Consider the following 27813-nt stretch of genomic DNA (forward strand, 5'->3'; position numbering starts at 1 on the left):
GCGGTATGACAAACTTATATATAACTTTCTATACGTTAAAAAGGAGAGGGTAGCGTCTTTCTTTATACTCTTTAATATGTTTGTCATACTGTTTTCTATTAAAAAATAAATCTCTCTAAAGAATTTCTTTTTATATTTAAAATACTTACAAATAACCACAAATATTACAGATTATATTTAAACTTGAAACAAGTATGAATAATCGGCAATGGCCGACCATATGATAACCTACACCAGTCGGTATGTTAAAAATTTATTTATTTTTTAATTTTATTCTGGAATATTTTTACTTATTGTTAACAAAAGAAGAGTCAAATGAGACCCGATCATTACAAAAATTGGCTGTGTCATTTAAAGTACTATAATACTAAGTTTTGTCCTTTTTTTGACAAAATAGAACATTTAACGTAATTACAAGTCCAATCGCCCTATTTGGGGGGTAGGGTCGAAGGGGGATCATTAGCCATAACAACTTGAAAACCGAGTAATCGATTTTATCGTATTATCAAATTTTGTTTTAGTTTAACGTTCCTAAATGTTAGAAAAATTAACTTTACATATGATGGAAGGAAGACGTGATTTATTGTTTTGAAAGAGCTGTGAAAATATTTCACTGTGTATATTTTTTGTGCTAACTTTTTTAGCTTTTGTGATACCAATAATAGTGAACCATAAGCCTTACTATTCTTTTCGATAACATAATTGGAAGTCCGGAAAATTTTTAACTAAACCCCAGAACTTCCCCGGGGGCACATTTGCCAAATACATGTAAAGCTTGTGATGCAGAACAAAATTTGCTTAAAATAATATAAAACAGTAATTATTTCTTTTAAGTTTTTGGTTAAATTATGTGAAATAAACAATAATTATCTTGTTTATCCCCTTGGCGAATTTACCCCATGGACGGGGCGGTATCGCCGTCAATGCGGAAAAGTTTAAAAAATATGTACATTAGTGTGAATTAGGAAAGTTCGAAAGGGATGAATCTAAAGCCAACACATCTAAATATCCGAACAAAGAAAAAAATAAGAATATGTATTGCGGTTTTAATTTGAGGCCGCCTCAAAAAAAAGTGGCTATGGTCCCCCTTCTACACTATTGGTTGGTTTGTTTACATGGTAGTCCACTGCACGCAAACTGTCAAGTAGAATCGAAGAGACTCTGTTTTGACAGGACTACTGCACTCGTAAGATGTAGTATTTCGTAGTATTTGATTGGGGGTATAGTTGTATGGGGGCTAGGAGAAATAATGGACCGATTTCAATTTCAAAATATTTTCATGGACAGACGGACATAGATAAATCGACTCAGAGAGTAATTCTGAGCCATTTGGTATACCTTAAGGCGAGTGTAGGACCAACATTTTTGGATGTTACAAACATCAGCACAAAGGTATAGAACTCTCCCCACTATAGTGGTGTAGGGTATAAAAATATAATAATTCTACTTGAAAAAAAATACAAATAAAATGATTTAAATACAGTCATTTCTTAGATCTCAAACAATAAACTACAAAAGAAAAAATAATAAAATGGATAATCGTACTGAAATAGCGTGTTTTAATGTCTATCATTCGGATTTCTTAATGGAATATATATTAAAATATTTAGATTTAAAAGAACAAGTAAAACTCGTCGATATAGCTAAACGTTTCGGTTATGTATTATCCACATTTCTATGGCCTAAAACCTGTTCCAAAATTATACTATATAAAACGCCCTATGTCAATATTATAGCAAATATTTCAAATATTGGCAAAGAACAGGAAAAGGAAACGGAAATGGAAGAGATTAGAAAGTCCAAAGTGGCCTTAAATCATAAGGAATGTAATAATTTTTTATTTTTAAATGCGAAAAATGTGAAAGCCTTAAAAGTGAATTCGGAATTTTTTTATCATCAGCGTGAATTGGGAATTTCTTTTAAAAATATACAAATCTTTAATAATTTAAGAGAGCTTACCTACTATCGTCTCATACTAGATGACGAGCAAATGCGTGTTCTATCGCGAAAGTGTAAAAAAATTAAGAAATTACATTTAATCGAATGTTACAATGAGTACTTGACGCCACTGGTACCGGGAGAACATTTGAATTTGGAATATATTTATGAAATGAAAAAATTAGAGGAATTGGTTTTATATGCCGAACCAGATGCTGAGGCCGTTATTAAATCCTATCATTTACAGGACATGTTTGTCAATTTAAAGTTAAAGAAATTGATTTTGAAAAATTTCATTATAGACGATAATGATGCCGATACTTTGGAAACTATATGCGATACTTTAGAGGTTCTCAATATGGGCATGATCTCTATGTGCTATTGGCCTAGTTTTATGCATTATTTGAATCATTTTGAAAATCTACGTGAACTTTGCATAAATGTCAGTGATTACAATACCACCTTGAATGTACAAACCGTAGACATTCTCGCCCATAAGTGTAAAAAGCTGCAAAAGCTTTCATTAGAGAAATGCGATTTGAGTGTGGAAGATTTTGGTGTTTTAACAAGTCTTAAACATTTATCCCTAGATTCCTGTGGTGGTCTAACATTTGCCAATTTTCAACAGATACTGGGAGCTTTAACTTTAAAATCTTTTACCATGATTAATACCCGCATTATTGGCAATATAAATCATATTTTTGTTTCACCTACCTTGAAAAGAATCAGCATTAACACCATACGTTTTACCCAGATATCGGAAGCTTTTCAAAAATCTCTTAATAATTTTGAAAGTCTACACACCTTAGAGTGGTTAAATGGTGATATAAATGATAATTGGATTATAGATAAATGTCCTAAATTAAAATATCTACACATACCCAATCCGTATCTATTAAGACGCATTGTTTTCACCATGAAATCCCTAAAAGAATTAACTTTTACTTCGTGCACAGGGTTGTCGTGGTGTTTTATTTTGATTTTAATACGCAACTTAAAGTTAGAACGTTTGTGTCTGCAGACCAATGAACTAATAGATGATGACAGAGAAATTCCACTTAATGCCTGCGGTATAAAAACCACATTACGCATGATAACTATACCGTGTAATATCTTTAAAATGGCTCAATCATTTTGGCTTGACTTGATGTATCTGAATGTCGATTTGCATTACTTGATTTACGGCAAACATGAAGAACTATTGGATGGCATCTTTTTGGATGAGATGATTTGCAGTGAAAGGTTTTGTCGTCGCGTAAAGTGGATAAAGATTTGCGGTTATAAATTGGGTAAAGTATTTATTGTATTTGACTAAAGTGTATCGAGATTTTATTATAGAAAGGAAAGTACAAGTAGAGTAGAACCGAACTAGAATTGAACTATAAAAGAACATGAATAGAACTAGAACAGAACTAGAATATAAATAGAATATAACTAAAACAGAACTAGAACAGAACTAGAACAAAACTAGAACAGAACTAGAACAAAACCAGAACAGAACAAAAACAGAACTAGAACTAGAACAGAACTAGAACAGAACTAGAACAGAACTAGAACAGAACTAGAACAGAACTAGAACAGAACTAGAACAGAACTAGAACAGAACTAGAACAGAACTAGAACAGAACTAGAACAGAACTAGAACAGAACTAGAACAGAACTAGAACAGAACTAGAACAGAACTAGAACAGAACTAGAACAGAACTAGAACAGAACTAGAACAGAACTAGAACAGAACTAGAACAGAACTAGAACAGAACTAGAACAGAACTAGAACAGAACTAGAACAGAACTAGAACAGAACTAGAACAGAACTAGAACAGAACTAGAACAGAACTAGAACAGAACTAGAACAGAACTAGAACAGAACTAGAACAGAACTAGAACAGAACTAGAACAGAACTAGAACAGAACTAGAACAGAACTAGAACAGAACTAGAACAGAACTAGAACAGAACTAGAACAGAACTAGAACAGAACTAGAACAGAACTAGAACAGAACTAGAACAGAACTAGAACAGAACTAGAACAGAACTAGAACAGAACTAGAACAGAACTAGAACAGAACTAGAACAGAACTAGAACAGAACTAGAACAGAACTAGAACAGAACTAGAACAGAACAGAACTAGATCAGAACTAGAACTGAACTAGAACTGAACTAGAACTGAACTAGAACTGAACTAGAACTGAACTAGAACTGAACTAGAACTGAACTAGAACTGAACTAGAACTGAACTAGAACTGAACTAGAACTGAACTAGAACTGAACTAGAACTGAACTAGAACTGAACTAGAACTGAACTAGAACTGAACTAGAACTGAACTAGAACTGAACTAGAACTGAACTAGAACTGAACTAGAACTGAACTAGAACTGAACTAGAACTGAACTAGAACTGAACTAGAACTGGATTAGAACTGAACTAGAACTGAACTAGAACTGAACTAGAACTGAACTAGAACTGAACTAGAACTGAACTAGAACTGAACTAGAACTGAACTAGAACTGAACTAGAACTGAACTAGAACTGAACTAGAACTGAACTAGAACTGAACTAGAACTGAACTAGAACTGAACTAGAACTGAACTAGAACTGAACTAGAACTGAACTAGAACTGAACTAGAACTGAACTAGAACTGAACTAGAACTGAACTAGAACTGAACTAGAACTGAACTAGAACTGAACTAGAACTGAACTAGAACTGAACTAGAACTGAACTAGAACTGAACTAGAACTGAACTAGAACTGAACTAGAACTGAACTAGAACTGAACTAGAACTGAACTAGAACTGAACTAGAACTGAACTAGAACTGAACTAGAACTGAACTAGAACTGAACTAGAACTGAACTAGAACTGAACTAGAACTGAACTAGAACTGAACTAGAACTGAACTAGAACTGAACTAGAACTGAACTAGAACTGAACTAGAACTGAACTAGAACTGAACTAGAACTGAACTAGAACTGAACTAGAACTGAACTAGAACTGAACTAGAACTGAACTAGAACTGAACTAGAACTGAACTAGAACTGAACTAGAACTGAACTAGAACTGAACTAGAACTGAACTAGAACTGAACTAGAACTGGATTAGAACTGAACTAGAACTGAACTAGAACTGAACTAGAACTGAACTAGAACTGAACTAGAACTGAACTAGAACTGAACTAGAACTGAACTAGAACTGAACTAGAACTGAACTAGAACTGAACTAGAACTGAACTAGAACTGAACTAGAACTGAACTAGAACTGACTAGAACTGAACTAGAACTGAACTAGAACTGAACTAGAACTGAACTAGAACTGAACTAGAACTGAACTAGAACTGAACTAGAACTGAACTAGAACTGAACTAGAACTGAACTAGAACTGAACTAGAACTGAACTAGAACTGAACTAGAACTGAACTAGAACTGAACTAGAACTGAACTAGAACTGAACTAGAACTGAACTAGAACTGAACTAGAACTGAACTAGAACTGAACTAGAACTGAACTAGAACTGAACTAGAACTGAACTAGAACTGAACTAGAACTGAACTAGAACTGAACTAGAACTGAACTAGAACTGAACTAGAACTGAACTAGAACTGAACTAGAACTGAACTAGAACTGAACTAGAACTGAACTAGAACTGAACTAGAACTGAACTAGAACTGAACTAGAACTGAACTAGAACTGAACTAGAACTGAACTAGAACTGAACTAGAACTGAACTAGAACTGAACTAGAACTAGAACTGAACTAGAACTGAACTAGAACTGAACTAGAACTGAACTAGAACTGAACTAGAACTGAACTAGAACTGAACTAGAACTGAACTAGAACTGAACTAGAACTGAACTAGAACTGAACTAGAACTGAACTAGAACTGAACTAGAACTGAACTAGAACTGAACTAGAACTGAACTAGAACTGAACTAGAACTGAACTAGAACTGAACTAGAACTGAACTAGAACTGAACTAGAACTGAACTAGAACTGAACTAGAACTGAACTAGAACTGAACTAGAACTGTACTAGAACTGAACTAGAACTAAACTAGAACTGAACTAGAACTGAACTAGAACTGAACTAGAACTGAACTAGAACTGAACTAGAACTGAACTAGAACTGAACTAGAACTGAACTAGAACTGAACTAGAACTAAACTAGAACTGAACTAGAACTGAACTAGAACTGAACTAGAACTAGAACTGAACTACAACTGAACTAGAACAGAACTAAAGCAGAACTGGAACAGTATAAGGGTATAAAGTTTACGAATTCTAATAGCATGAAAATTTACTTGTATTACTAAGCAATCTTTAAATACAATTACACTATAAAAAGTAAATTTATATAAAAATACGGATAAATGTTACTACCGATGAATAAAATTTAATATAATTATAAAAACAAAAACCACAGATCTTAGACATGATATTGTATATAAATTTACCTTAATTAACACAAGTATTACAAACATTGTATGTGATAAACAGTTTCAAACAGGAGCTTAAAGAATAAAGACGAAAGAAATAATTTTAAACGATAGAATAGACATGAATTTTCGTTTACAAAAGTCGTGTTTAAATGTCTGTAAATCGGATAATATTTTGGAAAATATTTTCAAATTTCTTAATTTAAGTGAACAATTGAAATTTGTGAGCGTATGCAAACGTTTCGAATACTTTTTAACCAAACAATTATGGCCTAAAATGTATTCAAACATAAATTTATATTTAAGACAAGATATACACATTATAACTATTATAAGCAATAAGGAAAACAGACATGAGATGGATGTGGACTTAGTGGAGGCAAGAAAAACTAAAATGGTTTTATATCCTAAAGAGCTAATACATTTTCTACATTTACAAGCTAAACATGTTAAGGCCTTAAAATTGCACTCGGAATATCAGCAGCCAGATATATGTCTTTCCTTTGAAAATATGCGAATATTTAGTAATTTAACAGAACTTACCTATCACCAACTGTGTGTCGATGATGAACAACTAAGAGTACTGACAAGGAAATGTAAAAATTTACAAAAATTACATTTACTAGAATGTTACTGTACAAATCATTCACCTCTTATACCAGGAGTTCACTTAAATTTGAACATTTTAAACGATATGCAACAGTTAGAGGATCTTGTTATACGAGCAGAGGCTCAAGCCAATATAGTGATCAGATCTCTTGATCTACAAGTTATATTACTGAATATCAAGTTAAAAAAATTAATATTACAAAATATCTCCTTATATGGTAATGCTGCTGATAACTTAGAGAACCTTACAAACAGTCTGGAGGTCTTCGATGTGGGTATAATAACTCCACAATTCTGGCTAAGTTTTCACTATTATCTCAATCATTTCGATAAACTGAAAGAGCTTACGATAAACGTCAGTGATTATAGAACAATTTTAAATATACAAATTATACATATTTTGGCCACCAAATGCGTGCAACTGGAGAAATTGTGTTTGGAGAAATGTGATTTGTGTGTGGACGATTTTGCTGTTTTGAAAAATCTTAAACATTTATCATTAAACTCCTGTGGAGGTTTAACATTTGCAAATTTTCAACAACTTTTAGGAGGTTTAAAACTGCAAACATTTAGTTTCATCAAAACGCGCATATTAGGTGAAATAACGCATATCTATGCATCACCCACCCTGGAAAAGATCACTATTGATAGTATAAATTATGCTGAAATATCGAAAGCTTTAAAGAAATCACTCAATAAATTTGAAAATCTACACTCACTTATATGGTTAAATGGCAGCATAACCGACAGATGGCTCATTGATAAATGTCCTAAATTACAATATCTTCACATACCTAGTCCTCTATCGTTAAAACCTATTATATCTCAACTTAAATCTCTTAAAGAATTATCATTCAACTCCTGCAACGGTGTGTCATGGGCTTTTATTTTGTTCATGATAAGTGTTATACACTTGGAATGTCTATACTTGAGAACTAATGAAACCATCAGTGATAATACTGTCATTCCCGTTAATGCTTGCGGTATAAAAACCTCGTTGCGCATGATCTTAATTCCATGTAAATTATTTCGAAAGGCTCAGCCATTTTGGATTGATTTATTGTGTTTGAATGATCAATTGCATTATTCGATTTATGGTAAACATGAGGAACTATTGGATGATGAATTCTTGAATGAATTGTTATTGTGTGAAAAGTTTTGTCTGAGAGTTAAATGGATTGAGATTTGTGGTTTTAAATTAGGTAAAGTGTTTATAGAAAGAGAGTAGCGTGTATTTACTAACAACGTTATGATTATATAATAACATCACTAATATTAAATTATATTCTCAGGTTTAAAAGATCATGTTCTAGATCAGTTCTAGTTTAGTACTAGTTTAGTACTAGTCCAGTTCTAGTTTAGTTCTAGTTTAGTTCTAGTTCAGTTCTAGTTCAGTTCTAGTTCAGTTCTAGTTCAGTTCTAGTTCAGTTCTAGTTCAGTTCTAGTTCAGTTCTAGTTCAGTTCTAGTTCAGTTCTAGTTCAGTTCTAGTTCAGTTCTAGTTCAGTTCTAGTTCAGTTCTAGTTCAGTTCTAGTTCAGTTCTAGTTCAGTTCTAGTTCAGTTCTAGTTCAGTTCTAGTTCAGTTCTAGTTCAGTTCTAGTTCAGTTCTAGTTCAGTTCTAGTTCAGTTCTAGTTCAGTTCTAGTTCAGTTCTAGTTATGTTTTAATTCTGTTCTAGTTCAATTTGAGTTCTAGTTGAATTAAGTTCAGATTTAATGCAGTTTTATTAATTTTTGGGATAAGCAAAATGGAGCAAATTGTAAAAATGCGATTGTGCCAAAAACCTTTTGGAAATATTCTTAATATTCTAATTTACACATATATTAAGTAAATTTATATAAGGTTTTATTTTTATTTCTTTTTAGATTGTATGGATCTGCAGGATAATTTTGATCGTGCCATTCAGGATGTGAACAAATTTACAAGTCATTATCGATTTAAAAATTCTAATTTTACAATGGAGATGTAGACTTTAATATATTTTTAATTAATATGATTTTAAGTAGTAGTTGTAATAATTTTTTTAAAAATCTTTAATAAAAAAGATAAAAGTACGATTTTTTAAATATGTAATGATTTGATACTTGAATTTTTCAAGAAGAGTAGAGGTGCTTTTATATCTTCTTTATATTTGAATTTCACCATACTTACTATAAATGTAAAAATGGAAGTGGGTAATAAAACACATATTTAAAATTTTTAATTTTCTGTTTTAAAACACACAAATATTAGTTCTGTTCTCTTGTTTTTTTATTATTCAGAGTATCAAGTAATTATTCAGTTTTTTATTGTTGTTGTTTAATTATAACAATTATTATTATTATTAGTTCTTGCGGTTTTGATTGTTTTGTTGTTTTATTTATTTATTTTTTTTTTGTATAGAAATAAACACATATAAAATTTTCACATTTATAATTTACAAACATTTATAATAAGTTGTTATTATTTTTATTTTTAGTTTTTTTATTTTCTTTTTAATTTAACTTAATGATTTTATTTTGTGTTAAGTTTGATTTTTTGTATTTTTAATTTCTTACATATACAAAGTAGTTACTCATAAGTACATTGCTTTTATTTTAATTGTTGTTTGTTGTTGAATTTATTTTTAATTTGTTGTAATAATTTCTTTTGTAAATTTTAAAATAGTTAACAACATTTATGCTAAAAACAGATAAACCTACAACAAAATATTATACTTATAAATATTATTATTAATTTTAAATAAATTGTTTGCTACGATTTCATTAAAGTATTAATACTTTATTAAATTATAATAAGAAGTTTATTTGAAAAAAATAAGAGACAAATAAAAAAGGAGATCACTTGCAGTGGAAAGAATGATAAAAATAAGCAGAACATTTTTGTAAGATGACAAACGAAGAGGTCTGAAATAGAACTAAACTAGATCTGAACTAGAACAGAACTAGAACAGAACTAGAACAGAACTAGAACAGAACTAGAACAGAACTAGAATTGAACTAGAACTGAACAAGAATTGAACAAGAACTGAACTAGAACTGAACTAGAACTGAACTAGAACTGAACTAGAACTGAACTAGAACTGAACTAGAACTGAACTAGAACTGAACTAGAACTGAACTAGAACTGAACTAGAACTGAACTAGAACTGAACTAGAACTGAACTAGAACTGAACTAGAACTGAACTAGAACTGAACTAGAACTGAACTAGAACTAAACTAGAACTGAACTAGAACTGAACTAGAACTGAACTACACTTTAACTGGAACTAAATGAAACTTGAACTAGAACTGAACTGGAGCTGAACCGTAGTATTTTTAGATCCCAAAAATTGGTGGAAAAAATAATATAATAGGGCAAACAAAACATTTATCAAATTTGCCGATTTACCGATTTAGAAAGATCTCTAATGAGATATAAACTATTATAGAGATACGTATTGCTTTTACGTACATACTTTTACCTACCAAGGATTGTGATTAACTAATTAATACATTGAAAGATTATTTAGAAAACTAAAGAAAAATTAAAGCAAAATTTTTTTTCACCTAATTTTACTAAATATAAATTTACACAACCTCTAACTTAAATCTCCTTGGACTAAAAGACTTCAAATTATAACAAATGAGAAAAGATGTAAAAGGAAAATTGAAAACAAAAAAAATTACACTCTAATATTTTTATATAATATTTGTTACTAACATTAATGTATTTCACTTTTCTTCTACACAACTACAACTTTGAGTTGTAAAGTAATTCCGTTTAATTCATTAATTAATTAATAAGTATCAGCTGCTTAAACTCTATACAATATTATTCTCTTCCTCTTTATTACTGTCCACTTCAATCTGCAAGACGATATCGTCAGGAGGTTTTGATTCCTCAATATCTCCACCCGTCCCTGACCCCGATTGCTCCAATATTCTTTCCGGTATTGAAAAGGAACTTAACTTACGTTCGGCCAAAGCAGTTTCACTATCCGCCTTCAGCAGAGTTGAACGTCTTTCATTGATAACCTGTTCGGAATCATAGAAATCATTACAGTGCTGTAGAACTCTATGTTCGGAACGTATATAAAATATGGAATCATCATGTTCTGAGGTTTTATGGCATTTGGGACGATCATAAGTGCGTGAGGAATTGCTGCGTTGCAGATTTTTATAACGTTCATGATTGACGTTGGTGGTTTTACTAAAATCAATAACGGCAGAATTTTGCATTAGTGGTAATGAATCGGGGCGGGGTTTCTTCAATATACCAGACCGGTTGGGTGATTTAATTTCCGGTTTAGTTGTTGGTAATGCTGTTGGCGGTGGCGCCGGTGGTGTTGTTGGTGATTGTGGTGGCGGTGGAAGATCTACTGGATTGATTATTGTGGTAGTAGTTAACGAACGAGGAGTTTCGGTTTGGGAAATTTGATAGCTATCTGCATCTGCAAGCTCTATAGCTTCTTCGGGCAGACATGGTTCTAGACTTGATTGACCCGAGAGTTGACGTATGGCGGCGGGTGGCTCAGAACATACGGAAAGTTGACTTCTGGAAAAGTGTTTAATTCGAGGAGAGCAGAGGAGAGGAAAAGTTTTTGCTATAATTTTTTCGAATGCAACAAATTTAACTGATCTTTAAATAGTGAGCAGATACTTGACTATGTTTTGCGTTATATAGTCGACTATTAACTGAAATATTGACAAAGCTATACGCTGGACCTATAAACTCGATAATATTTGTGGGATGTTGATTCCTCTGTAGTTTTTACTACTCTATTCTGGGCTATATAAATCACCTCGAGTGAAGAATCTATAGACCTGACTATAGACTTGATTATAAATACGACTATAGCCCTAACTATGGAATTATATTAAACTGTACTCTAGATTCAACGATAATCTATGCTATATACTCGGATATGGTCTGAAGTATGGACTTGACTATATACAAGACTATAGATTCGACTGCTCGACTATAAACTTTACTATAGTTTAGTCTATACATTCCACTGTAGTCTGGCGTATAGACTCGAATATAGTCTGGACGACTATAGTCAGGATTATAGACTCGTCTATAGTCAGGATTATAGACTCGACTATAGTCTGGACTATAGACTCGACTATAGTCTGGACTATAGACTCGACTATAGTCTGGACTATAGACTCGACTATAGTCTGGACTATAGACTCGACTATAGTCTGGACTATAGACTGGACTATAGTCTGGACTATAGACTCGATTGTAGTCTGGACTATAGACTCGACTATAGTCTGGACTATAGACTCGACTATAGTCTGGACTATAGACACGAGTATAGTCTGGACTATAGACTCGACTATAGTCTGGACTATAGACTCGACTATAGTCTGGACTATAGACTCGATTATAGACTCGACTATAGTCTGCACTATAGACTCGACTATAGTCTGGACTACAGACTCGACTATAGTCTGTACTATAGACTCGACTATAGTCTGGACTATAGACTCGACTATAGTCTGGACTATAGACTCGACTATAGTCTGGACTATAGACTCTACTATAGTCTGGACAGTAAACTCGATTATAATCTGCACAATGGACTCGACTGTATTCTGGATTGTGTATAGTCTCAAATTCATACTTTGCTCTAACCTGTGAATTTTCTTCTTAAGATTTCTTCTTTTAACCCAAAGTCCATATTAGGACACATACCAAAATTTTTATACACTAAAACAAATACTAGCAAAAATTTATCTCTCACTTACCGAAATTCCTTTTCGACTGAAGGTGTTGTCGATGGACCTGAGCTATAACGTTTCGGTGAACGTAATATAGATTTGGGCATTACCTCCGGACTATGTAAATCTACTTGTATACGTCTTGAATCTATGCTAGAAGCACGACTGGCAATAGAAGCACAACGAGCCGTCCAGCGGCCACTATACGAAGAATCCGACATGGTAGAACATCTGTAAAGTATTGAAAAAAGAAAAAACAATATGTTTTGGATATAAAAATGCTAAGCTTTATAATGCAAATTAAAAGATAACTAATTTTGAAAGAACAACTAACTATATGGAAATACAATTTAGGATTTACTACAACCAGTTAACAGATACCAATTTATTATTTTTATTTATTTTGATAAATTTACACCAAAATTCTCACCTTCGATTTCCCAAAGGACTAGATGATAACTTATCGCGATCTTCCTCTTGTTCGATGGGCTTTTGACGCGCTAAAACATGACGCTTGGCCGTATCCGAACGTCTTGTACGTTCTGCTACCCGATCTCTCTGTTGTTGCTGTTTATCGGCCATCAAACGACAACTCTCATCGAATGAGGCTGCATGCCAGTACAATTTATTATTGCCACTCGGTGGCTGCAACAGTGTACAGGTGGCAGATGTAACACTTTCACGTGTTGTTCTTTGAATTAAACTATTACTAATACGTGTACCACGATTTTTGATCTGACGATTACTTATATCGTTAATGGTAGTTGTTGTTGTTGCCATTGAGGAACGATTATTTGTATTGTAATGTTGTTGTTGGTGTTGATGATGATGGTGGTTATTGTGGTGGTGATGATGATGTCGATGATGATTACGATGTCGTTTAGGTTCCAGCAACAGCAGTGGTTTGTGATTCGGCGAGAGTAAATGTGATAAATTAGTGGAATATGCGAGGGGATGTGTGGCATGATGAGTGGAGAGATTTGGCACAGAACCAGTGTAGGTGAGACGTCGTAGTTGTGGTGAAAAGCGAGCAGATGCACTAATTCATTTTTGAAAATTGTTTGTATTTTTTTTCAATTTTGGTTTTTTTTTGGAATTTTTACAAGCATGAATTTAATAGAGTTTGAGATTTATTCACAAGATGCAGATGTTTGGTATATATATACAGTTTATATAGAGAAATTTTTAAATAATTTACAAGGTTAATGAAGTCAGTTTTTACATAAATGTTAAGAAAATACAAATTCAATTATAAAGCAAATTTTCAAGCAAATAGTAAAGATTTTAGAAAGTTTCTGAGGGGAAAATTTTGTATGATTTTTTGAAAAGCTAAGGATTTAATGTTGAATTTTTTTTGAGACATACCTGAGCGATTTAGAAAATTTTACTAATTCAGCAGTTAAGGCTTCACGATCAAGGGGCATATTAGTGGTTTGAGGTACTTCAGCGGCTGGGGAAGAACGAAAAACACCAAACTGTTGATCCCAGCGGGTATTTTGAAATTGCATGCCTGGCGAGCAGAATAAAAAGAAAATTAAAAAAAAAAAACAAAATAAGTAAAAACTTTATTGCCTTAAGAAAGTTTTTATTTATATTAGAAACAAATTTTAAATATTTTTCGCCTTAAATTTACCTATAGCTCTTCTTTGTGAGGCTGAACTACTTTGATTGCTGCGCACAGTCATTTTACTGCCAGTGCCAGCTCTTAAACGTGCCGGCACAACTTTGGCAGCCGAATCACGTGCCTCGAATGTCATGACACACGAAGCGACCACAATAAAACCACCAAAACCCATAACTATGGGACCCACGTAAGAGAAATTATTTAGATGAAAACCCTTGAGATCATTTTTAACACGTACAGTAGCATTGCCACGTATTTCGGAGCCAATTGATAAGTGGTCGGCATAGTAACCTAAGGAATAACAAGATGAAAATAAAAGTCAAAAGAGAAAGCAAAAAAGAAAAGATAATTTAGATAAAATAAATGCTTAAAAACTTCCCAAAGTTTTTTTTTAAGAAAATCTCATATTACAGGAAAGGAAACGTAATATTTAAATTGTTATTTAAAGACATTAATAATGAAGATGTTTTCTCGAGGCATTTAGAAAATATCAAATTACATTTGACATTAAAACAATTGAAGTTATTTTAAGACATTAATCATAAATTTTCTTCGTATTTGAGTAACGTCAACTCAAGCATCAGACATGGACAATTTCGATTTTGGAAATGACACCAACTTCAACTCAATTGAATATATACACTAGTTCATAAAAAATTCAACTGGAAGTCTATGTATATTTATACCCTACACCATTATAGTGGGGAGGGTATTATACGTTTGTGCTGATGTTTGTAACATACAAAAGTATTGGTCCAATACCCACCTTAAAGTATACCGATCGATTCAGAATCATTTTTTGAGTCGATTAAGACATGTCCGTCCGTCCGTCCGTCTGTCCGGCTGGCTGTCCATGTAAACCTTGTGCGAAAGGTACAGACCGCAATTTTCACGATAATTTGATGAAATTTGGACCAACCATGTTTTTTAGCACAGGGACGAAGCCTATTGAAAATGGTTGAAATCGGTCCATTATTTCACCTAGCCCCCATACAACCGTACCTCCCGATTTGAACTTTTTATGCCATAATTACGTCAAATATTCTTTTATCTCTCTAAAAATTGGCACAAATAAGTTTTATATAAGTATAAATGACACTGCAGATTTGACCCTAGCCCCTATACAAACACCCCTTCAAAAAATGTCTTAAACGTCTAAAATTGACTTGTAACAATTTGTATCGCAATGAAACTCAACAAAATTAACTGTTATTTAAAAATATATCCTTTTCCCAAATTTACCGAGGATCGGCCCATATTCGACCTATATAAAGACTCATTTAGAAATTTTTGCTTAATATTTGCTAAAATATTTTGGAATTATGATAATATTCAACATAAAAGATTCTTTATAAAAAATAAAAATTTTTAAAATATACTCATGGTGTAGGGTATTATATGGTCGGCCATGCCCGACTATACTTTCCTACTTGTTTTTATATACAAGTCTTTAATCCAGTCAATATAGTAATTAGTTTATGACTAGTCTAGTATAATCACCCTATACCATCGTCCATTATAAAATCAATATTTTAAGATTTATTTTAATTCCATTCAACTTACCCAATGTTGCCATTCCCGCACCCACCGCTAACAAAGTAAGACCCAATACTAATGCTCTACAAGCATGCCATAAACATTTTGAGGACATTTTTCCACGAACCACCTGAACATTCCATGTTGCACCCGAGGCTGGATGAGCACGACGTAAATTACCCAACGAATGTTTGCGGCGAACGGTGGTCACACCACCACCAGCACGACGTGCAGGCATTACATTGGCTGTTGCAGATCTACAAGGGTGTGGTAAAAAAATGATGTTTTTTTTCTTATGTAACTATTTGTTTATCTTTTTTTCTATGTGAAATCATCAATATTGTTTTTATGCTGAAAATAAAAGAGACGAACAAAAGTAATTAGAAATGGAATGCAAAAAAAAAAAAAAAAAAAACAAAAAAAAAATGCATTAAATTAATGCCATCATGTTGCAAATGACTTTTTTCTAGTTTGTTTGCAATTTAATCTAAGTTTGACATTTAATTGATGTGACAGTTAATGCTGATGTTGTTTAAAGTATAAAAAATCAATTTAAAAATGTTAGGTAATATGCAATGAGGATTACAAAAGGAGATATTTAATATTGCAATGTAATGCAAATATATTAAAACTATAACTAACTAACAAGTACAGTTCTAGTTCAGTTCTAGTTCAGTTCTTGTTCAGTTCTTGTTCAGTTCTAGTTCAGTTATAGTTCAGTTCTAGTTCAGTTCTAGTTCAGTTCTAGTTCAGTTCTAGTTCAGTTCTAGTTCAGTTCTAGTTCAGTTCTAGTTCAGTTCTAGTTCAGTTCTAGTTCAGTTCCAGTCCAGTTCTAGTCCAGTTCTAGTTCAGTTCTAGTTCAGTTCAAGTTCAGTTCTAGTTCAGTTCTAGTTCAGTTCTAGTTCAGTTCTAGTTCAGTTCTAGTTCAGTTCTAGTTCAGTTCTAGTTCAGTTCTAGTTCAGTTCTAGTTCAGTTCTAGTTCAGTTCTAGTTCAGTTCTAGTTCAGTTCTAGTTCAGTTCTAGTTCAGTTCTAGTTCAGTTCTAGTTCAGTTCTAGTTCAGTTCTAGTTCAGTTCTAGTTCAGTTCTAGTTCAGTTCTAGTTCAGTTCTAGTTCAGTTCTAGTTCAGTTCTAGTTCAGTTCTAGTTCAGTTCTAGTTCAGTTCTAGTTCAGTTCTAGTTCAGTTCTAGTTCAGTTCTAGTTCAGTTCTAGTTCAGTTCTAGTTCAGTTCTAGTTCAGTTCTAGTTCAGTTCTAGTTCAGTTCTAGTTCAGTTCTAGTTCAGTTCTAGTTCAGTTCTAGTTCAGTTCTAGTTCTAGTTCTAGTTCAGTTCTAGTTCAGTTCTAGTTCAGTTCTAGTTCAGTTCTAGTTCAGTTCTAGTTCAGTTCTAGTTCAGTTCTAGTTCAGTTCTAGTTCAGTTCTAGTTCAGTTCTAGTTCAGTTCTAGTTCAGTTCTAGTTCAGTTCTAGTTCAGTTCTAGTTCAGTTCTAGTTCAGTTCTAGTTCAGTTCTAGTTCAGTTCTAGTTCAGTTCTAGTTCAGTTCTAGTTCAGTTCTAGTTCAGTTCTAGTTCAGTTCTAGTTCAGTTCTAGTTCAGTTCTAGTTCAGTTCTAGTTCAGTTCTAGTTCAGTTCTAGTTCAGTTCTAGTTCAGTTCTAGTTCAGTTCTAGTTCAGTTCTAGTTCAGTTCTAGTTCAGTTCTAGTTCAGTTCTAGTTCAGTTCTAGTTCTGTTCTAGTTCAGTTCTAGTTCAGTTCTAGTTCAGTTCTAGTTCAGTTCTAGTTCAGTTCTAGTTCAGTTCTAGTTTAGTTCTAGTTCAGTTCTAGTTCTAGTTCAGTTCTAGTTCAGTTCTAGTTCAGTTCTAGTTCAGTTCTAGTTATGATTTTAACACAGGCTTGTCCTAGAAGGCATGTCCTTTTTATTTGATTCCAAATTCGCTACATCTGAAGTCATTCTCAGGATGTAATTTTTATGTTTTTTGTAAGTTATTAGGATGTATTATATAATACAACTAATTTGACTTAAATAATATTAAAATTAATAAATAAATTACACGCATTTACCAATAAACTCCAAAATAAAATTGGTTTAATTCAATAAAATTTAGTACAAAAAAAATATACCTTAAATTTAAAAACAATGAATTCACTTTGCTTCTTTGGAATCAATAAACATCTTAAACAAGTGTAAATGAAATTCAATCAGAAGTTTGCTGGCAAAGTTATTTGGAAATTGTAATGACAAACATTTAAAGTAATTTTTGTCGGAACGATTTTATTAGCATCTATATATGTAATAAAGAATATAAAGAACTTAAAACAATTCAAAATTTATTAAATATTTTAAATTGATTTCTTTTATTTCAAAAAAAAAAAAATGTTATTCATTATTGTTGCAGAGTACTTCCTGGCTTTTATTTATTATTCCTTTCTCTATTTCAACATGAGTAGGTTTTGTTGCATTTTTTATTTATTATTGCTCAAAAACGACAAAAAAGTAAAAAAAAACTACCATAATAAATATTACATTTCACAAGAGTATAAAATAATAGAACGCATTAGAGCGGCAGAGTAGGGAGGAAGATTGGAGGCAGCAAAGTAAGCATTAAAAATAGACAGAGCATAAAGTGCATTACATTTCATTTGTTATTAGTAAAGCAGTATGATGCAATGTTTGAGCATACATTCCAAACAACCACCCACTTAACTAACCCAAAGTATCAATAAAACTATGACGGCAAATTTACCTTGACATACAGACACACTCACTGAAAATTGCAAGGAAAAATGTATTAAAATTGAAAACTAAAGCATTAAGATGAATTTACAATACCCGAGTATTAAATGCAAATGTTTTCAATTTTATTTTATTGCATTGCATTTTATTTTATTTTATATGTATATTGTAGTGTGTAAAACATTGCTATAGTTGTAACAAATACTATAGATTAAAATTCTACAAGTTGAGAGTAAGTAAATAAGAGGATTTTAAACTTTCAAAATAATATTGAAAATATTCATATTGTATATATTTATATATAGACTAGACTGTAGACTAGACTATAGACTAGACTATAGACTAGACTATAGACTAGACTATAGACTAGACTGTAGACTAGACTATAGACTAGACTATAGACTAGACTATAGACTAGACTATAGACTAGACTATAGACTAGACTATAGACTAGACTATAGACTAGACTATAGACTAAACTATAGACTAGACTATAGACTAGACTATAGACTAGACTATAGACTAGACTATAGACTAGACTATAGACTAGACTATAGACTAGACTATAGACTAGACTATAGACTAGACTATAGACTAGACTATAGACTAGACTATAGACTAGACTATAGACTAGACTATAGACTAGACTATAGACTAGACTATAGACTAGACTATAGACTAGACTATAGACTAGACTATAGACTAGACTATAGACTAGACTATAGACTAGACTATAGACTAGACTATAGACTAGACTATAGACTAGACTATAGACTAGACTATAGACTAGACTATAGACTAGACTATAGACTAGACTATAGACTAGACTATAGACTAGACTATAGACTAGACTATAGACTAGACTATAGACTAGACTATAGACTAGACTATAGACTAGACTATAGACTAGACTATAGACTAGACTATAGACTAGACTATAGACTAGACTATAGACTAGACTATAGACTAGACTATAGACTAGACTATAGACTAGACTATAGACTAGACTATAGACTAGACTATAGACTAGACTATAGACTAGACTATAGACTAGACTATAGACTAGACTATAGACTAGACTATAGACTAGACTATAGACTAGACTATAGACTAGACTATAGACTAGACTATAGACTAGACTATAGACTAGATTATAGACTAGACTATAGACTAGACTATAGACTAGACTATAGACTAGACTATAGACTAGACTGTAGACTAGACTATAGACTAGACTATAGACTAGACTATAGACTAGACTATAGACTAGACTATAGACTAGACTATTGACTAGACTATAGACTAGACTAGACTATAGACTAGACTATAGGCTAGACTATAGACTAGACTAGACTATAGACTAGACTATAGGCTAGACTATAGACTAGACCATAGACTAGACTATAGACTAGACTATAGACTAGACTATAGACTAGACTATAGACTAGACTATAGACTAGACTATAAACTAGACTATAGACTAGACTATAGACTAGACTATAGACTAGACTATAGACTAGACTATAGACTAGACTATAGAGTAGACTATAGAGTAGACTATAGACTAGACTATAGACTAGACTATAGACTAGACTATAGACTAGACTATAGACTAGACTATAGACTAGACTATAGACTAGACTATAGACTAGACTATAGACTAGACTATAGACTAGACTATAGACTAGACTATAGACTAGACTATAGACTAGACTATAGACTAGACTAGACTATAGACTAGACTATAGACTAGACTATAGACTAGACTATAGACTAGACTAGACTATAGACTAGACTATAGACTAGACTATAGACTAGACTATAGACTAGACTATAGACTAGACTATAGACTAGACTATAGACTAGACTATAGACTAGACTATAGACTAGACTATAGATTAAACTATAGACTAGACTATAGACTAGACTATAGACTAGACTATAGACTAGACTATAGACTAGACTATAGACTAGACTATAGACTAGACTATAGACTAGACTATAGACTAGACTATAGACTAGACTATAGACTAGACTATAGACTAGACTATAGACTAGACTATAGACTAGACTATAGACTAGACTATAGACTAGACTATAGACTAGACTATAGACTAGACTATAGACTAGACTATAGACTAGACTACAGACTAGACTATAGACTAGACTATAGACTAGACTATAGACTAGACTACAGACTAGACTATAGACTAGACTATAGACTAGACTATAGACTAGACTATAGACTAGACTATAGACTAGACTATAGACTAGACTATAGACTATAAACTAGACTATAGACTATAAACTAGACTATAGACTAGACTATAAACTAGACTATAGACTGCAATATAATAGGCCATCAAAAAGCTTTATTTCTATTAAAAAAACATAAACTATTCTTTGTATCTTTTAAGAAAGCCTTTATTGGGAAATTAGTTTCAAACTGAGATATCTCAAATATCCCTTAAAACCCATATTTTATATTTTGTTCCACTTAAATTGAAACTATCTCTATTTCCGTCTAGGGTATATTAAATTGAACGGAAACATCTCTTGAACAATTTAACACTCCCACTCACATAACAATCAAACTAAAATAACACAATTGTTACACTTTAAGTAATACAAAAAAAATGAATTATAACAAAAACTCTTCTTCATATTCAAATACCACACAGACAGAAATATAAAAAGTGGTTGCTGATGATGGAGGTGTTAAAGAAAAGCAAAAATACCTCCTCTACAATAAAAAAAAAGAAAATTGACACATCCACCTGTTGTTAGAGTTTTGTGTTTTTAAATGGGGTCTATGTAGTGGAGATTGGTAAATGTCTGCCTAATGAAAATAAACCATTAACATACATTTCTAATACATATTCCCACGCATACACGGTAGACAAAAGTAAAAGAAGAGAAAGTGCTTTTAATAGACTTTAACGAATTTGAAACACCTTTTAATGTGAAATAATAACATTTCTTTAAGATGTATTTAAAACACAAAGGTAGTCTTCGGTAGATAGGTTTGTCTTGTCTACAGTCTTGTGTTTTCATTAATTTTTAACAGATACTTTGGTAAAGGGGCGCATAAAAGATCCGATACTTTCGTATGAGTATTTGTTCGAATCTTATGTAGCACTTTGCATAGAAAATAAGAAAACTGATTTAATTAACTTTAAATTTCGATGCTATTAAAGAACCCTTACCACCCTTACTAATCTCTAATAAATCTACATTATAGAATCACAAATATATTTAACGGAATGACAATGTTATCTCTACTCTTATCACCATTCAGAAGTGCTTTACAAAACAAGCAACAGGGTGTAAAAACTTAAATCAAATGACAAATACAAAATGAGAAACAAAACTGTTCAACTAAAACAATAATAAAAAAACCTATTCGAAAACATTTCAAATGACATTGCACAAGGATTAAAATGCCAATACAAACAAACACACAGATAGAAAATTTTCAAATACTCTTAAATGTATGAATGTATGTGTATATGTGTGTATGCTGTAGAAGTATGTAGAAATAATAAATAATAAATAATCGTACAAAGATTAATGTTAAATAAATGTTACAAATATTTCTATCTCATACCATTAGAAGTATTATGTGTGTTTGTATGTATGTAAGTTATTTGTTCGTGTCACTCTGTAAGCGTATGAGTGATGATTGCCTGTGTGCAACGTTTAATAGTGTAAATAAATACTGTTAGATATTTGTTAAAGAATACACTGTTAGAATTTTATTGTTATATAAGTATTAAACATTCAGCACGTTTATAAGTCTTTAAAGTGTAATAAAAGTAACAATTATGTGGAATTTTTTTTTTCAAACACTTACCTAATGATTTAATGTATAATTAATTAAGGAATTTTGCCTATGGGAATTTTTAGACAAAAAGTTTATGTTGAAACTATGAGGGTAGGAAAAAGTTTTTTTTTTATGAACTGAAAACTAATTCAACAAAACTTCATAATGATGTGCCTAATTATAATGATATTAATAATAAAAAATATATAGTATACCCTACACCACTATAGTGTTTGTTATATCCGATAATATTGGTCTTACACCCAACTTAATGCATATAAATCTGAATCTTTCTGTGTTCATTAAGCTTTGTCCTTCCGTCGGTTGTCTGTCTATCCGTGAGTGTTAAAGTCTCAAAATTTACATTATCAAGTTTTAAAGACAACCGTATTTATAGGATTAAAAAGCTTCTTAACTTGATCCGTCACACGTAATTTGTATGTACGAAAATCCAACCTATCTTGTGCACCATTAAACCTTATCAAACACTTTTCATCACGAATGATTCTCACAAGATTTTGGACAATTCTTGAGATTATAAAAAAGGCATTCACTATCAATGGAAGAGTTGCCTATGGTTATACTGTTAATCTTAAATAACTTTACTAGTTTATAGTCTTTTTCAATAATTGGTTGAGATTATAACGACTCACTACTGCCCATTGTGCTTCACACACGCAGGTGTCAAAATACGTGGACTTTGCTCAAGTACTTGAGCTATGTAATCTTTAACAGTTGCTTAACTTCCGCAATGCAAGAACATCACTTCCGTTTACAATCACGCAGATGCGATGGCCTATGTAAAGCAACAGCGCCTAGAGATGAAACCGTTAAATTCATCAAATAAGCCGAAGACTTTGTTATTACTCACAGAGAACATACTGTGGTAAAACTGATATGAATAGAGTTTTCTCTGAACATGCCTGGATAAGGAGGGAAATTCAATGCTATCACTTGTATAATATTACTATCATCCAAGATTCATCCAATCCATCACACTTCTCATTCATCCTACGGATTGGCAATACGCTAATACCCATACATTCATTCTGTATTATAAACATTTAACATCAACTTATTTCCCACAGTTACTGCACTAAATAGCCTCTGTTGAGTCGGCCACAGGTCAAGTCCTGTGGGCAATTGACCACCCGTAGTAAAGGATTATGTGGTTCTCATGAAATGTTCCAAGAAAAGTACGAGGATTAAAGTGACATTACAAGATTGTTCTCCCGGTACTGGTATCAGGAATATTTCTAGATGTGATTAGCGATATTATGTTTGGTGCTTTGGTGCTACTCAATAACTGAGCCAGAACTGGTACTATTCACAACAAACACCAAGATTCGGAGCTTCAACATGCCACAGTTAAAGAACTGCGATATTCCCTTATCAATCCCCTTATCAAACAATGCCAAATATTTAAGACTTCAAATTATTATGGAAAGTCAACATGCAGCACAGAGTCAAAATGGCAACGGTCGCCTAAGTACTATAGCTAACGTAAATTGTTTGTGATGAAATGGGTATTTAATTCCAACATAGTTAAATGGATGTACACAGCTATAGTACATCCTATTCTCGTAAAGTGGAATTCAACTAAGAATAAGTTTTTTTTTTAGTTCAGGTACAAAAGAGATCGGCATGCATTGGGATAAGAAGTTCTTCAGAAGCTCGGAAGCCCCACACACGGACTTTGAGTCAGGGTTCCTTCCAGGAGCAAGTAGTGTTGAGGTAACCTCTACAGTAACCATCCTCACAGAACTGCGGTGTTGGTTCTGGTATCTTCTGTGAAGAAGCTGAGATAAGTATATCTCACCATCTTTCCGAAATCTGTAGTGTTTTTCAGGCTAAAATATTTGCGATAATGTCAACCTGTTGGGTTCGACAGCTTTCGGAAAGACGGTGAGATATACTTACCTCAGATTCTTCACAGAAGACACCAGAACGAACACCGCAGTTCTGTGAGGATGGTTACTATAGAGGTTACCTCTAGTGTCTTTCAGGCTGAAATATTTGCAATAATGTCAGCCTGTTGGTTACTACATGATCTCAATATTCGCGGCAACATAGGAATCTTTGTCGATAGTCCAGCGGCACTTCTCTCACTAAACTGTAATACTAAAATTTCCCTTTTAGTTAGACAATTATGCTGCTGTTAATGCTGCGTTGCCTGTCTGACATTACCCTGCAGATAGAGAATACTATGTTAATGAACAGGCAGAGGCTAGGATCAGAACAACACGCTAGGATCTGTTCTTGAAATTTAAAACGTCGTTTAAGTTGTAATACCTTTCGGTTTCATCAATAACAGTATGCTCATATTCTTCCATCAAAAGGCTGAGAATAGGTGGAATAACCTAGACTCATGTAAAGTCAATGAGAAGTGCACAATAAACCTTTTAAAATAAAGTAGGCGAGACATATCGAGGCTGATAGCAGTATATAGGTAATAGGCAGACATCCAAGTAGGCTTGATCCAACGATCACTGTAGCAGTTGTAACAAATACAGGGTATAGGAAGAAAAAGGCTTTCCATCTGCTCTGTAAATGACCTGCTCTGATCGTAATTAGAGGCCACTTTCTTGGCAGTTACTTCATATCTAACCTTGGTATTCTCAGATTTATTACGGCTAGAGGCTGGATTTAATACTATAAATACTATATCTGACGAGTAAAGTGGTCAGGTCAAAATGGTGTGGCATCTCCCATATGAATGAGATAGAAAAATTCATATATCTAGAAAACTATTACAGAGAGAATAGTCAAATCTTGTATGGGCAACACTGGCATCCATATGAACCATGTAGGAGTGGTTCGGTTAAAACGTAGTCTCTTCGACTCTACTTGACAGTTCGCGTGCAGTGTACGACCCCATTAACCAATCAACAATAAGGGGCGTGGCATCTCTCATATGAAAGAGATAGAAAAATTCATATATCTGATAAACTATTACAGCTAGAATCTTCAAATCTTGCATGGGCAACACTGACATCCATATGAATCAATTTAGGGTAAAAATGGCTGAAACTAGTTAAAATATAAAATGATGTATCATTTAAAAAGTTTTAAATCATCTTGTGAATAATCAAAATTCAATAGAATAAATTATGTTTTGAGAAGAAAAAGTACAAATTTCTAACAAAAGCCAAAACTAAAATGATTAATGAGCAGATTTTAAGTATTATATGCAAAAAATATGCTTAAAAATACAACATATGTGTAAAAGATAAGTATAAAACGTTTTCTAAATGATGTTTTCGACAAAAAAAGTTCATTTATTTTAATACAAGTACTGGCTGGCAATGAGTATGTGATTTTTTTTTCATCTTTCTTTAAAACCATTTAATAGCTAAAGGAAATTTTTCAATTTATTTTTATATACAATTTTTTTTTTTTTTTTAACAAAATTGATTGGGTTGTGCGATATTCTTCTGTAATTTTTTACAATTTCTTTTTTTTTGTTATAAAAGATTTTCATTTATCCGTTTTTATGATTATATATGTAAAAAAATTGAGTTTCTTTTGATTTTGTTGCTTTTGTTAGCAGACATTAGCACGTACACTGGAGGAGCAGTAAGTAAGTAACGGCAGCAGCAACACATTGTATTTTGTCTACTACTACTGTGGCAATATTTAATACACCAACATATACACATAGATACAAATTAAAAGGATCTCTTTTGTTGTACTACTACTTTTTTTTGTTTATTTCCTTTTTTTATACATTAAAGGTAAAGTATTTTAAATTTTCTATATACAGGACTAACAGTTACATTGTATACATACATATGTACTGAATTAAGGATAACTATGTAGATACATATGTATGAATGTATGTTGGTATTTGTAAATATATAAACACCTTTATTTTATTTTGTTTTTTTATTTAATTTTTATTTTAATTTTTTTTGGTATTTGCTTTTTGTTGTTCTTGTTGTTGTTGTTGATGTTGTGGTTGTTTGTTAAAAAACACTTAACTTTTTATTTTATTTATTTATTTTCTTTTTAAGATTTTATGTATACAAAACAGTTAGAGAGACAATCAAATAGTCAGTCAGACAAACATACTATGTATGTATATATATAAGTACAATTGTTATTTAGATATTAAGTAGCGACACACACATACACCAACTAAATTGTCATTGTTATCCCGAAACTGTGTCTGTGGGTTCCAGGTGAACAAACACACACACACACACACACCGACAATCACCTCCTCCTCTCACACATATACAATTATTTGCTTGAAATCAAAATACACACAATTGAATTTAGAAGAACAAAAAAAAAAAAACAAAAACACTTTCAATTTTGTATCTTACACAGTCACAATAATTTTACCGTTAAACATGTCCTTACCCGAAGAGTTTATACGCGTTTCTAAAAATTTTATTTGCACTACTTTGCAAAGAGATTTTTTCGTTTAAATGTTGTGCTTTTCTTTCATGTTTTACATCCAGCATCCCTGTTTTATTTTCTGTCATGCAACAGGCTTTTGTATATTAATAAATTTTACTTAATCCTGGTCATGGTTGGTTAAACATAAACAGAGAGCGTAGAGAAGTGAGCAAGATAGAGAACTGTTAAAATTAACGGTTAACATATAACGTTATGTAAAACTAAGGGTGTTTGTCTAGGATTTAAGAAAAAGGTTTTAACATAAACTATCCACTAAAGGAATGTGTTATACAAAAGGGAAGGACTAAGAAGAACAGTTTTATTAAAAAGAAACAGTACCGGAAAATAACACTGCCTTATCGCTGGCGCATCAGCTATATATTTTAATATATAAGTATATTTATGTAGGTTTTATAATAGCTCACCTGGTGACAATAATTTCACTAAAAATATACATTTATAAACAAACATTTTTCTGATCTTGATATAAGTGAACAAATTAACGCTGCACAATTTTGTTTTCATTAAATATATATATGAGTTCAAGAACATTTAAGTAATAAATCTCATATGAGTAATTAAGTATCATGTAAATTGTAAAAATACAACACATTTATTGACACCAAATGTTAACCAACATTTTTTTTCAAAATCATCAATTGTTATGAATTTATTAACAAATGAAGTTTTATATGAAATCAAAATTACTGGCCGAGTTATTTTAATTTTAACTAATTGTTTTACATTATTACAATTATAGAAAATTATCAAGAATGGGTTCAACACGCTCTTTGACGTGCGACTGAAACCATTAAGCGTGAAGTAAGTTCAGAGTTATAGTGAAAGTAAGGTGTTAAACGAATTAGAAACACACTACTAGCTTTGAAAGTGAAATTATTTAAACAAAAATGTGGAAACAAACAAACAAGCAAACTAACTAACTAAATAACTAACTAACTAACTAACTAACTAACTAACTAACTAACTAACTAACTAACTAACTAACTAACTAACTAACTAACTAACTTACTAACTAACT

The 27813-nt window shown here is 32.1% G+C and overlaps 2 protein-coding genes across 4 annotated transcripts; one reads left to right on the forward strand and one right to left on the reverse strand.

Moving 5' to 3' along the window:
- The first annotated feature begins 1502 nt into the window (after positions 1–1502).
- LOC111689839 lies at positions 1503–9225 on the forward strand. The gene is made up of 4 exons (XM_046952509.1): positions 1503–3232; positions 6354–6370; positions 6448–8177; positions 8839–9225. The coding sequence occupies exons 1-4, from the start codon at positions 1532–1534 to the stop codon at positions 8940–8942; spliced, it is 3552 nt and encodes a 1183-aa protein (XP_046808465.1). The 5' UTR covers positions 1503–1531; the 3' UTR covers positions 8943–9225.
- Positions 9226–9488: 263 nt separating this feature from the next.
- Positions 9489–16165, reverse strand: LOC111689830. 3 transcript variants are annotated; one of them, XR_006941202.1, is made up of 7 exons: positions 15849–16165; positions 14295–14576; positions 14027–14171; positions 13092–13700; positions 12689–12892; positions 10656–11489; positions 9489–9650 (listed from the first exon to the last, which is right to left on the reverse strand). XR_006941202.1 is itself a non-coding variant. In XM_046953164.1 (6 exons), exons 1-6 carry the CDS (start codon positions 16057–16059, stop codon positions 10757–10759), a joined length of 1890 nt encoding a protein of 629 aa, XP_046809120.1. In that variant the 5' UTR covers positions 16060–16165; the 3' UTR covers positions 10212–10756. The 3 variants fall into 3 exon arrangements, 2 of the variants coding, with proteins under 2 accessions (XP_046809120.1, XP_046809119.1); XM_046953164.1 differs by lacking the exon at positions 9489–9650 and having other exon boundaries at positions 10212–11489; positions 13092–13406; XM_046953163.1 differs by lacking the exon at positions 9489–9650 and having other exon boundaries at positions 10212–11489.
- Between the last annotated feature and the right edge of the window lie 11648 nt (positions 16166–27813).

The sequence above is a fragment of the Lucilia cuprina genome, chromosome 5 (genome assembly GCF_022045245.1).
Source record: "Lucilia cuprina isolate Lc7/37 chromosome 5, ASM2204524v1, whole genome shotgun sequence".
In the NCBI taxonomy this organism is placed as follows: domain Eukaryota; kingdom Metazoa; phylum Arthropoda; class Insecta; order Diptera; family Calliphoridae; genus Lucilia; species Lucilia cuprina.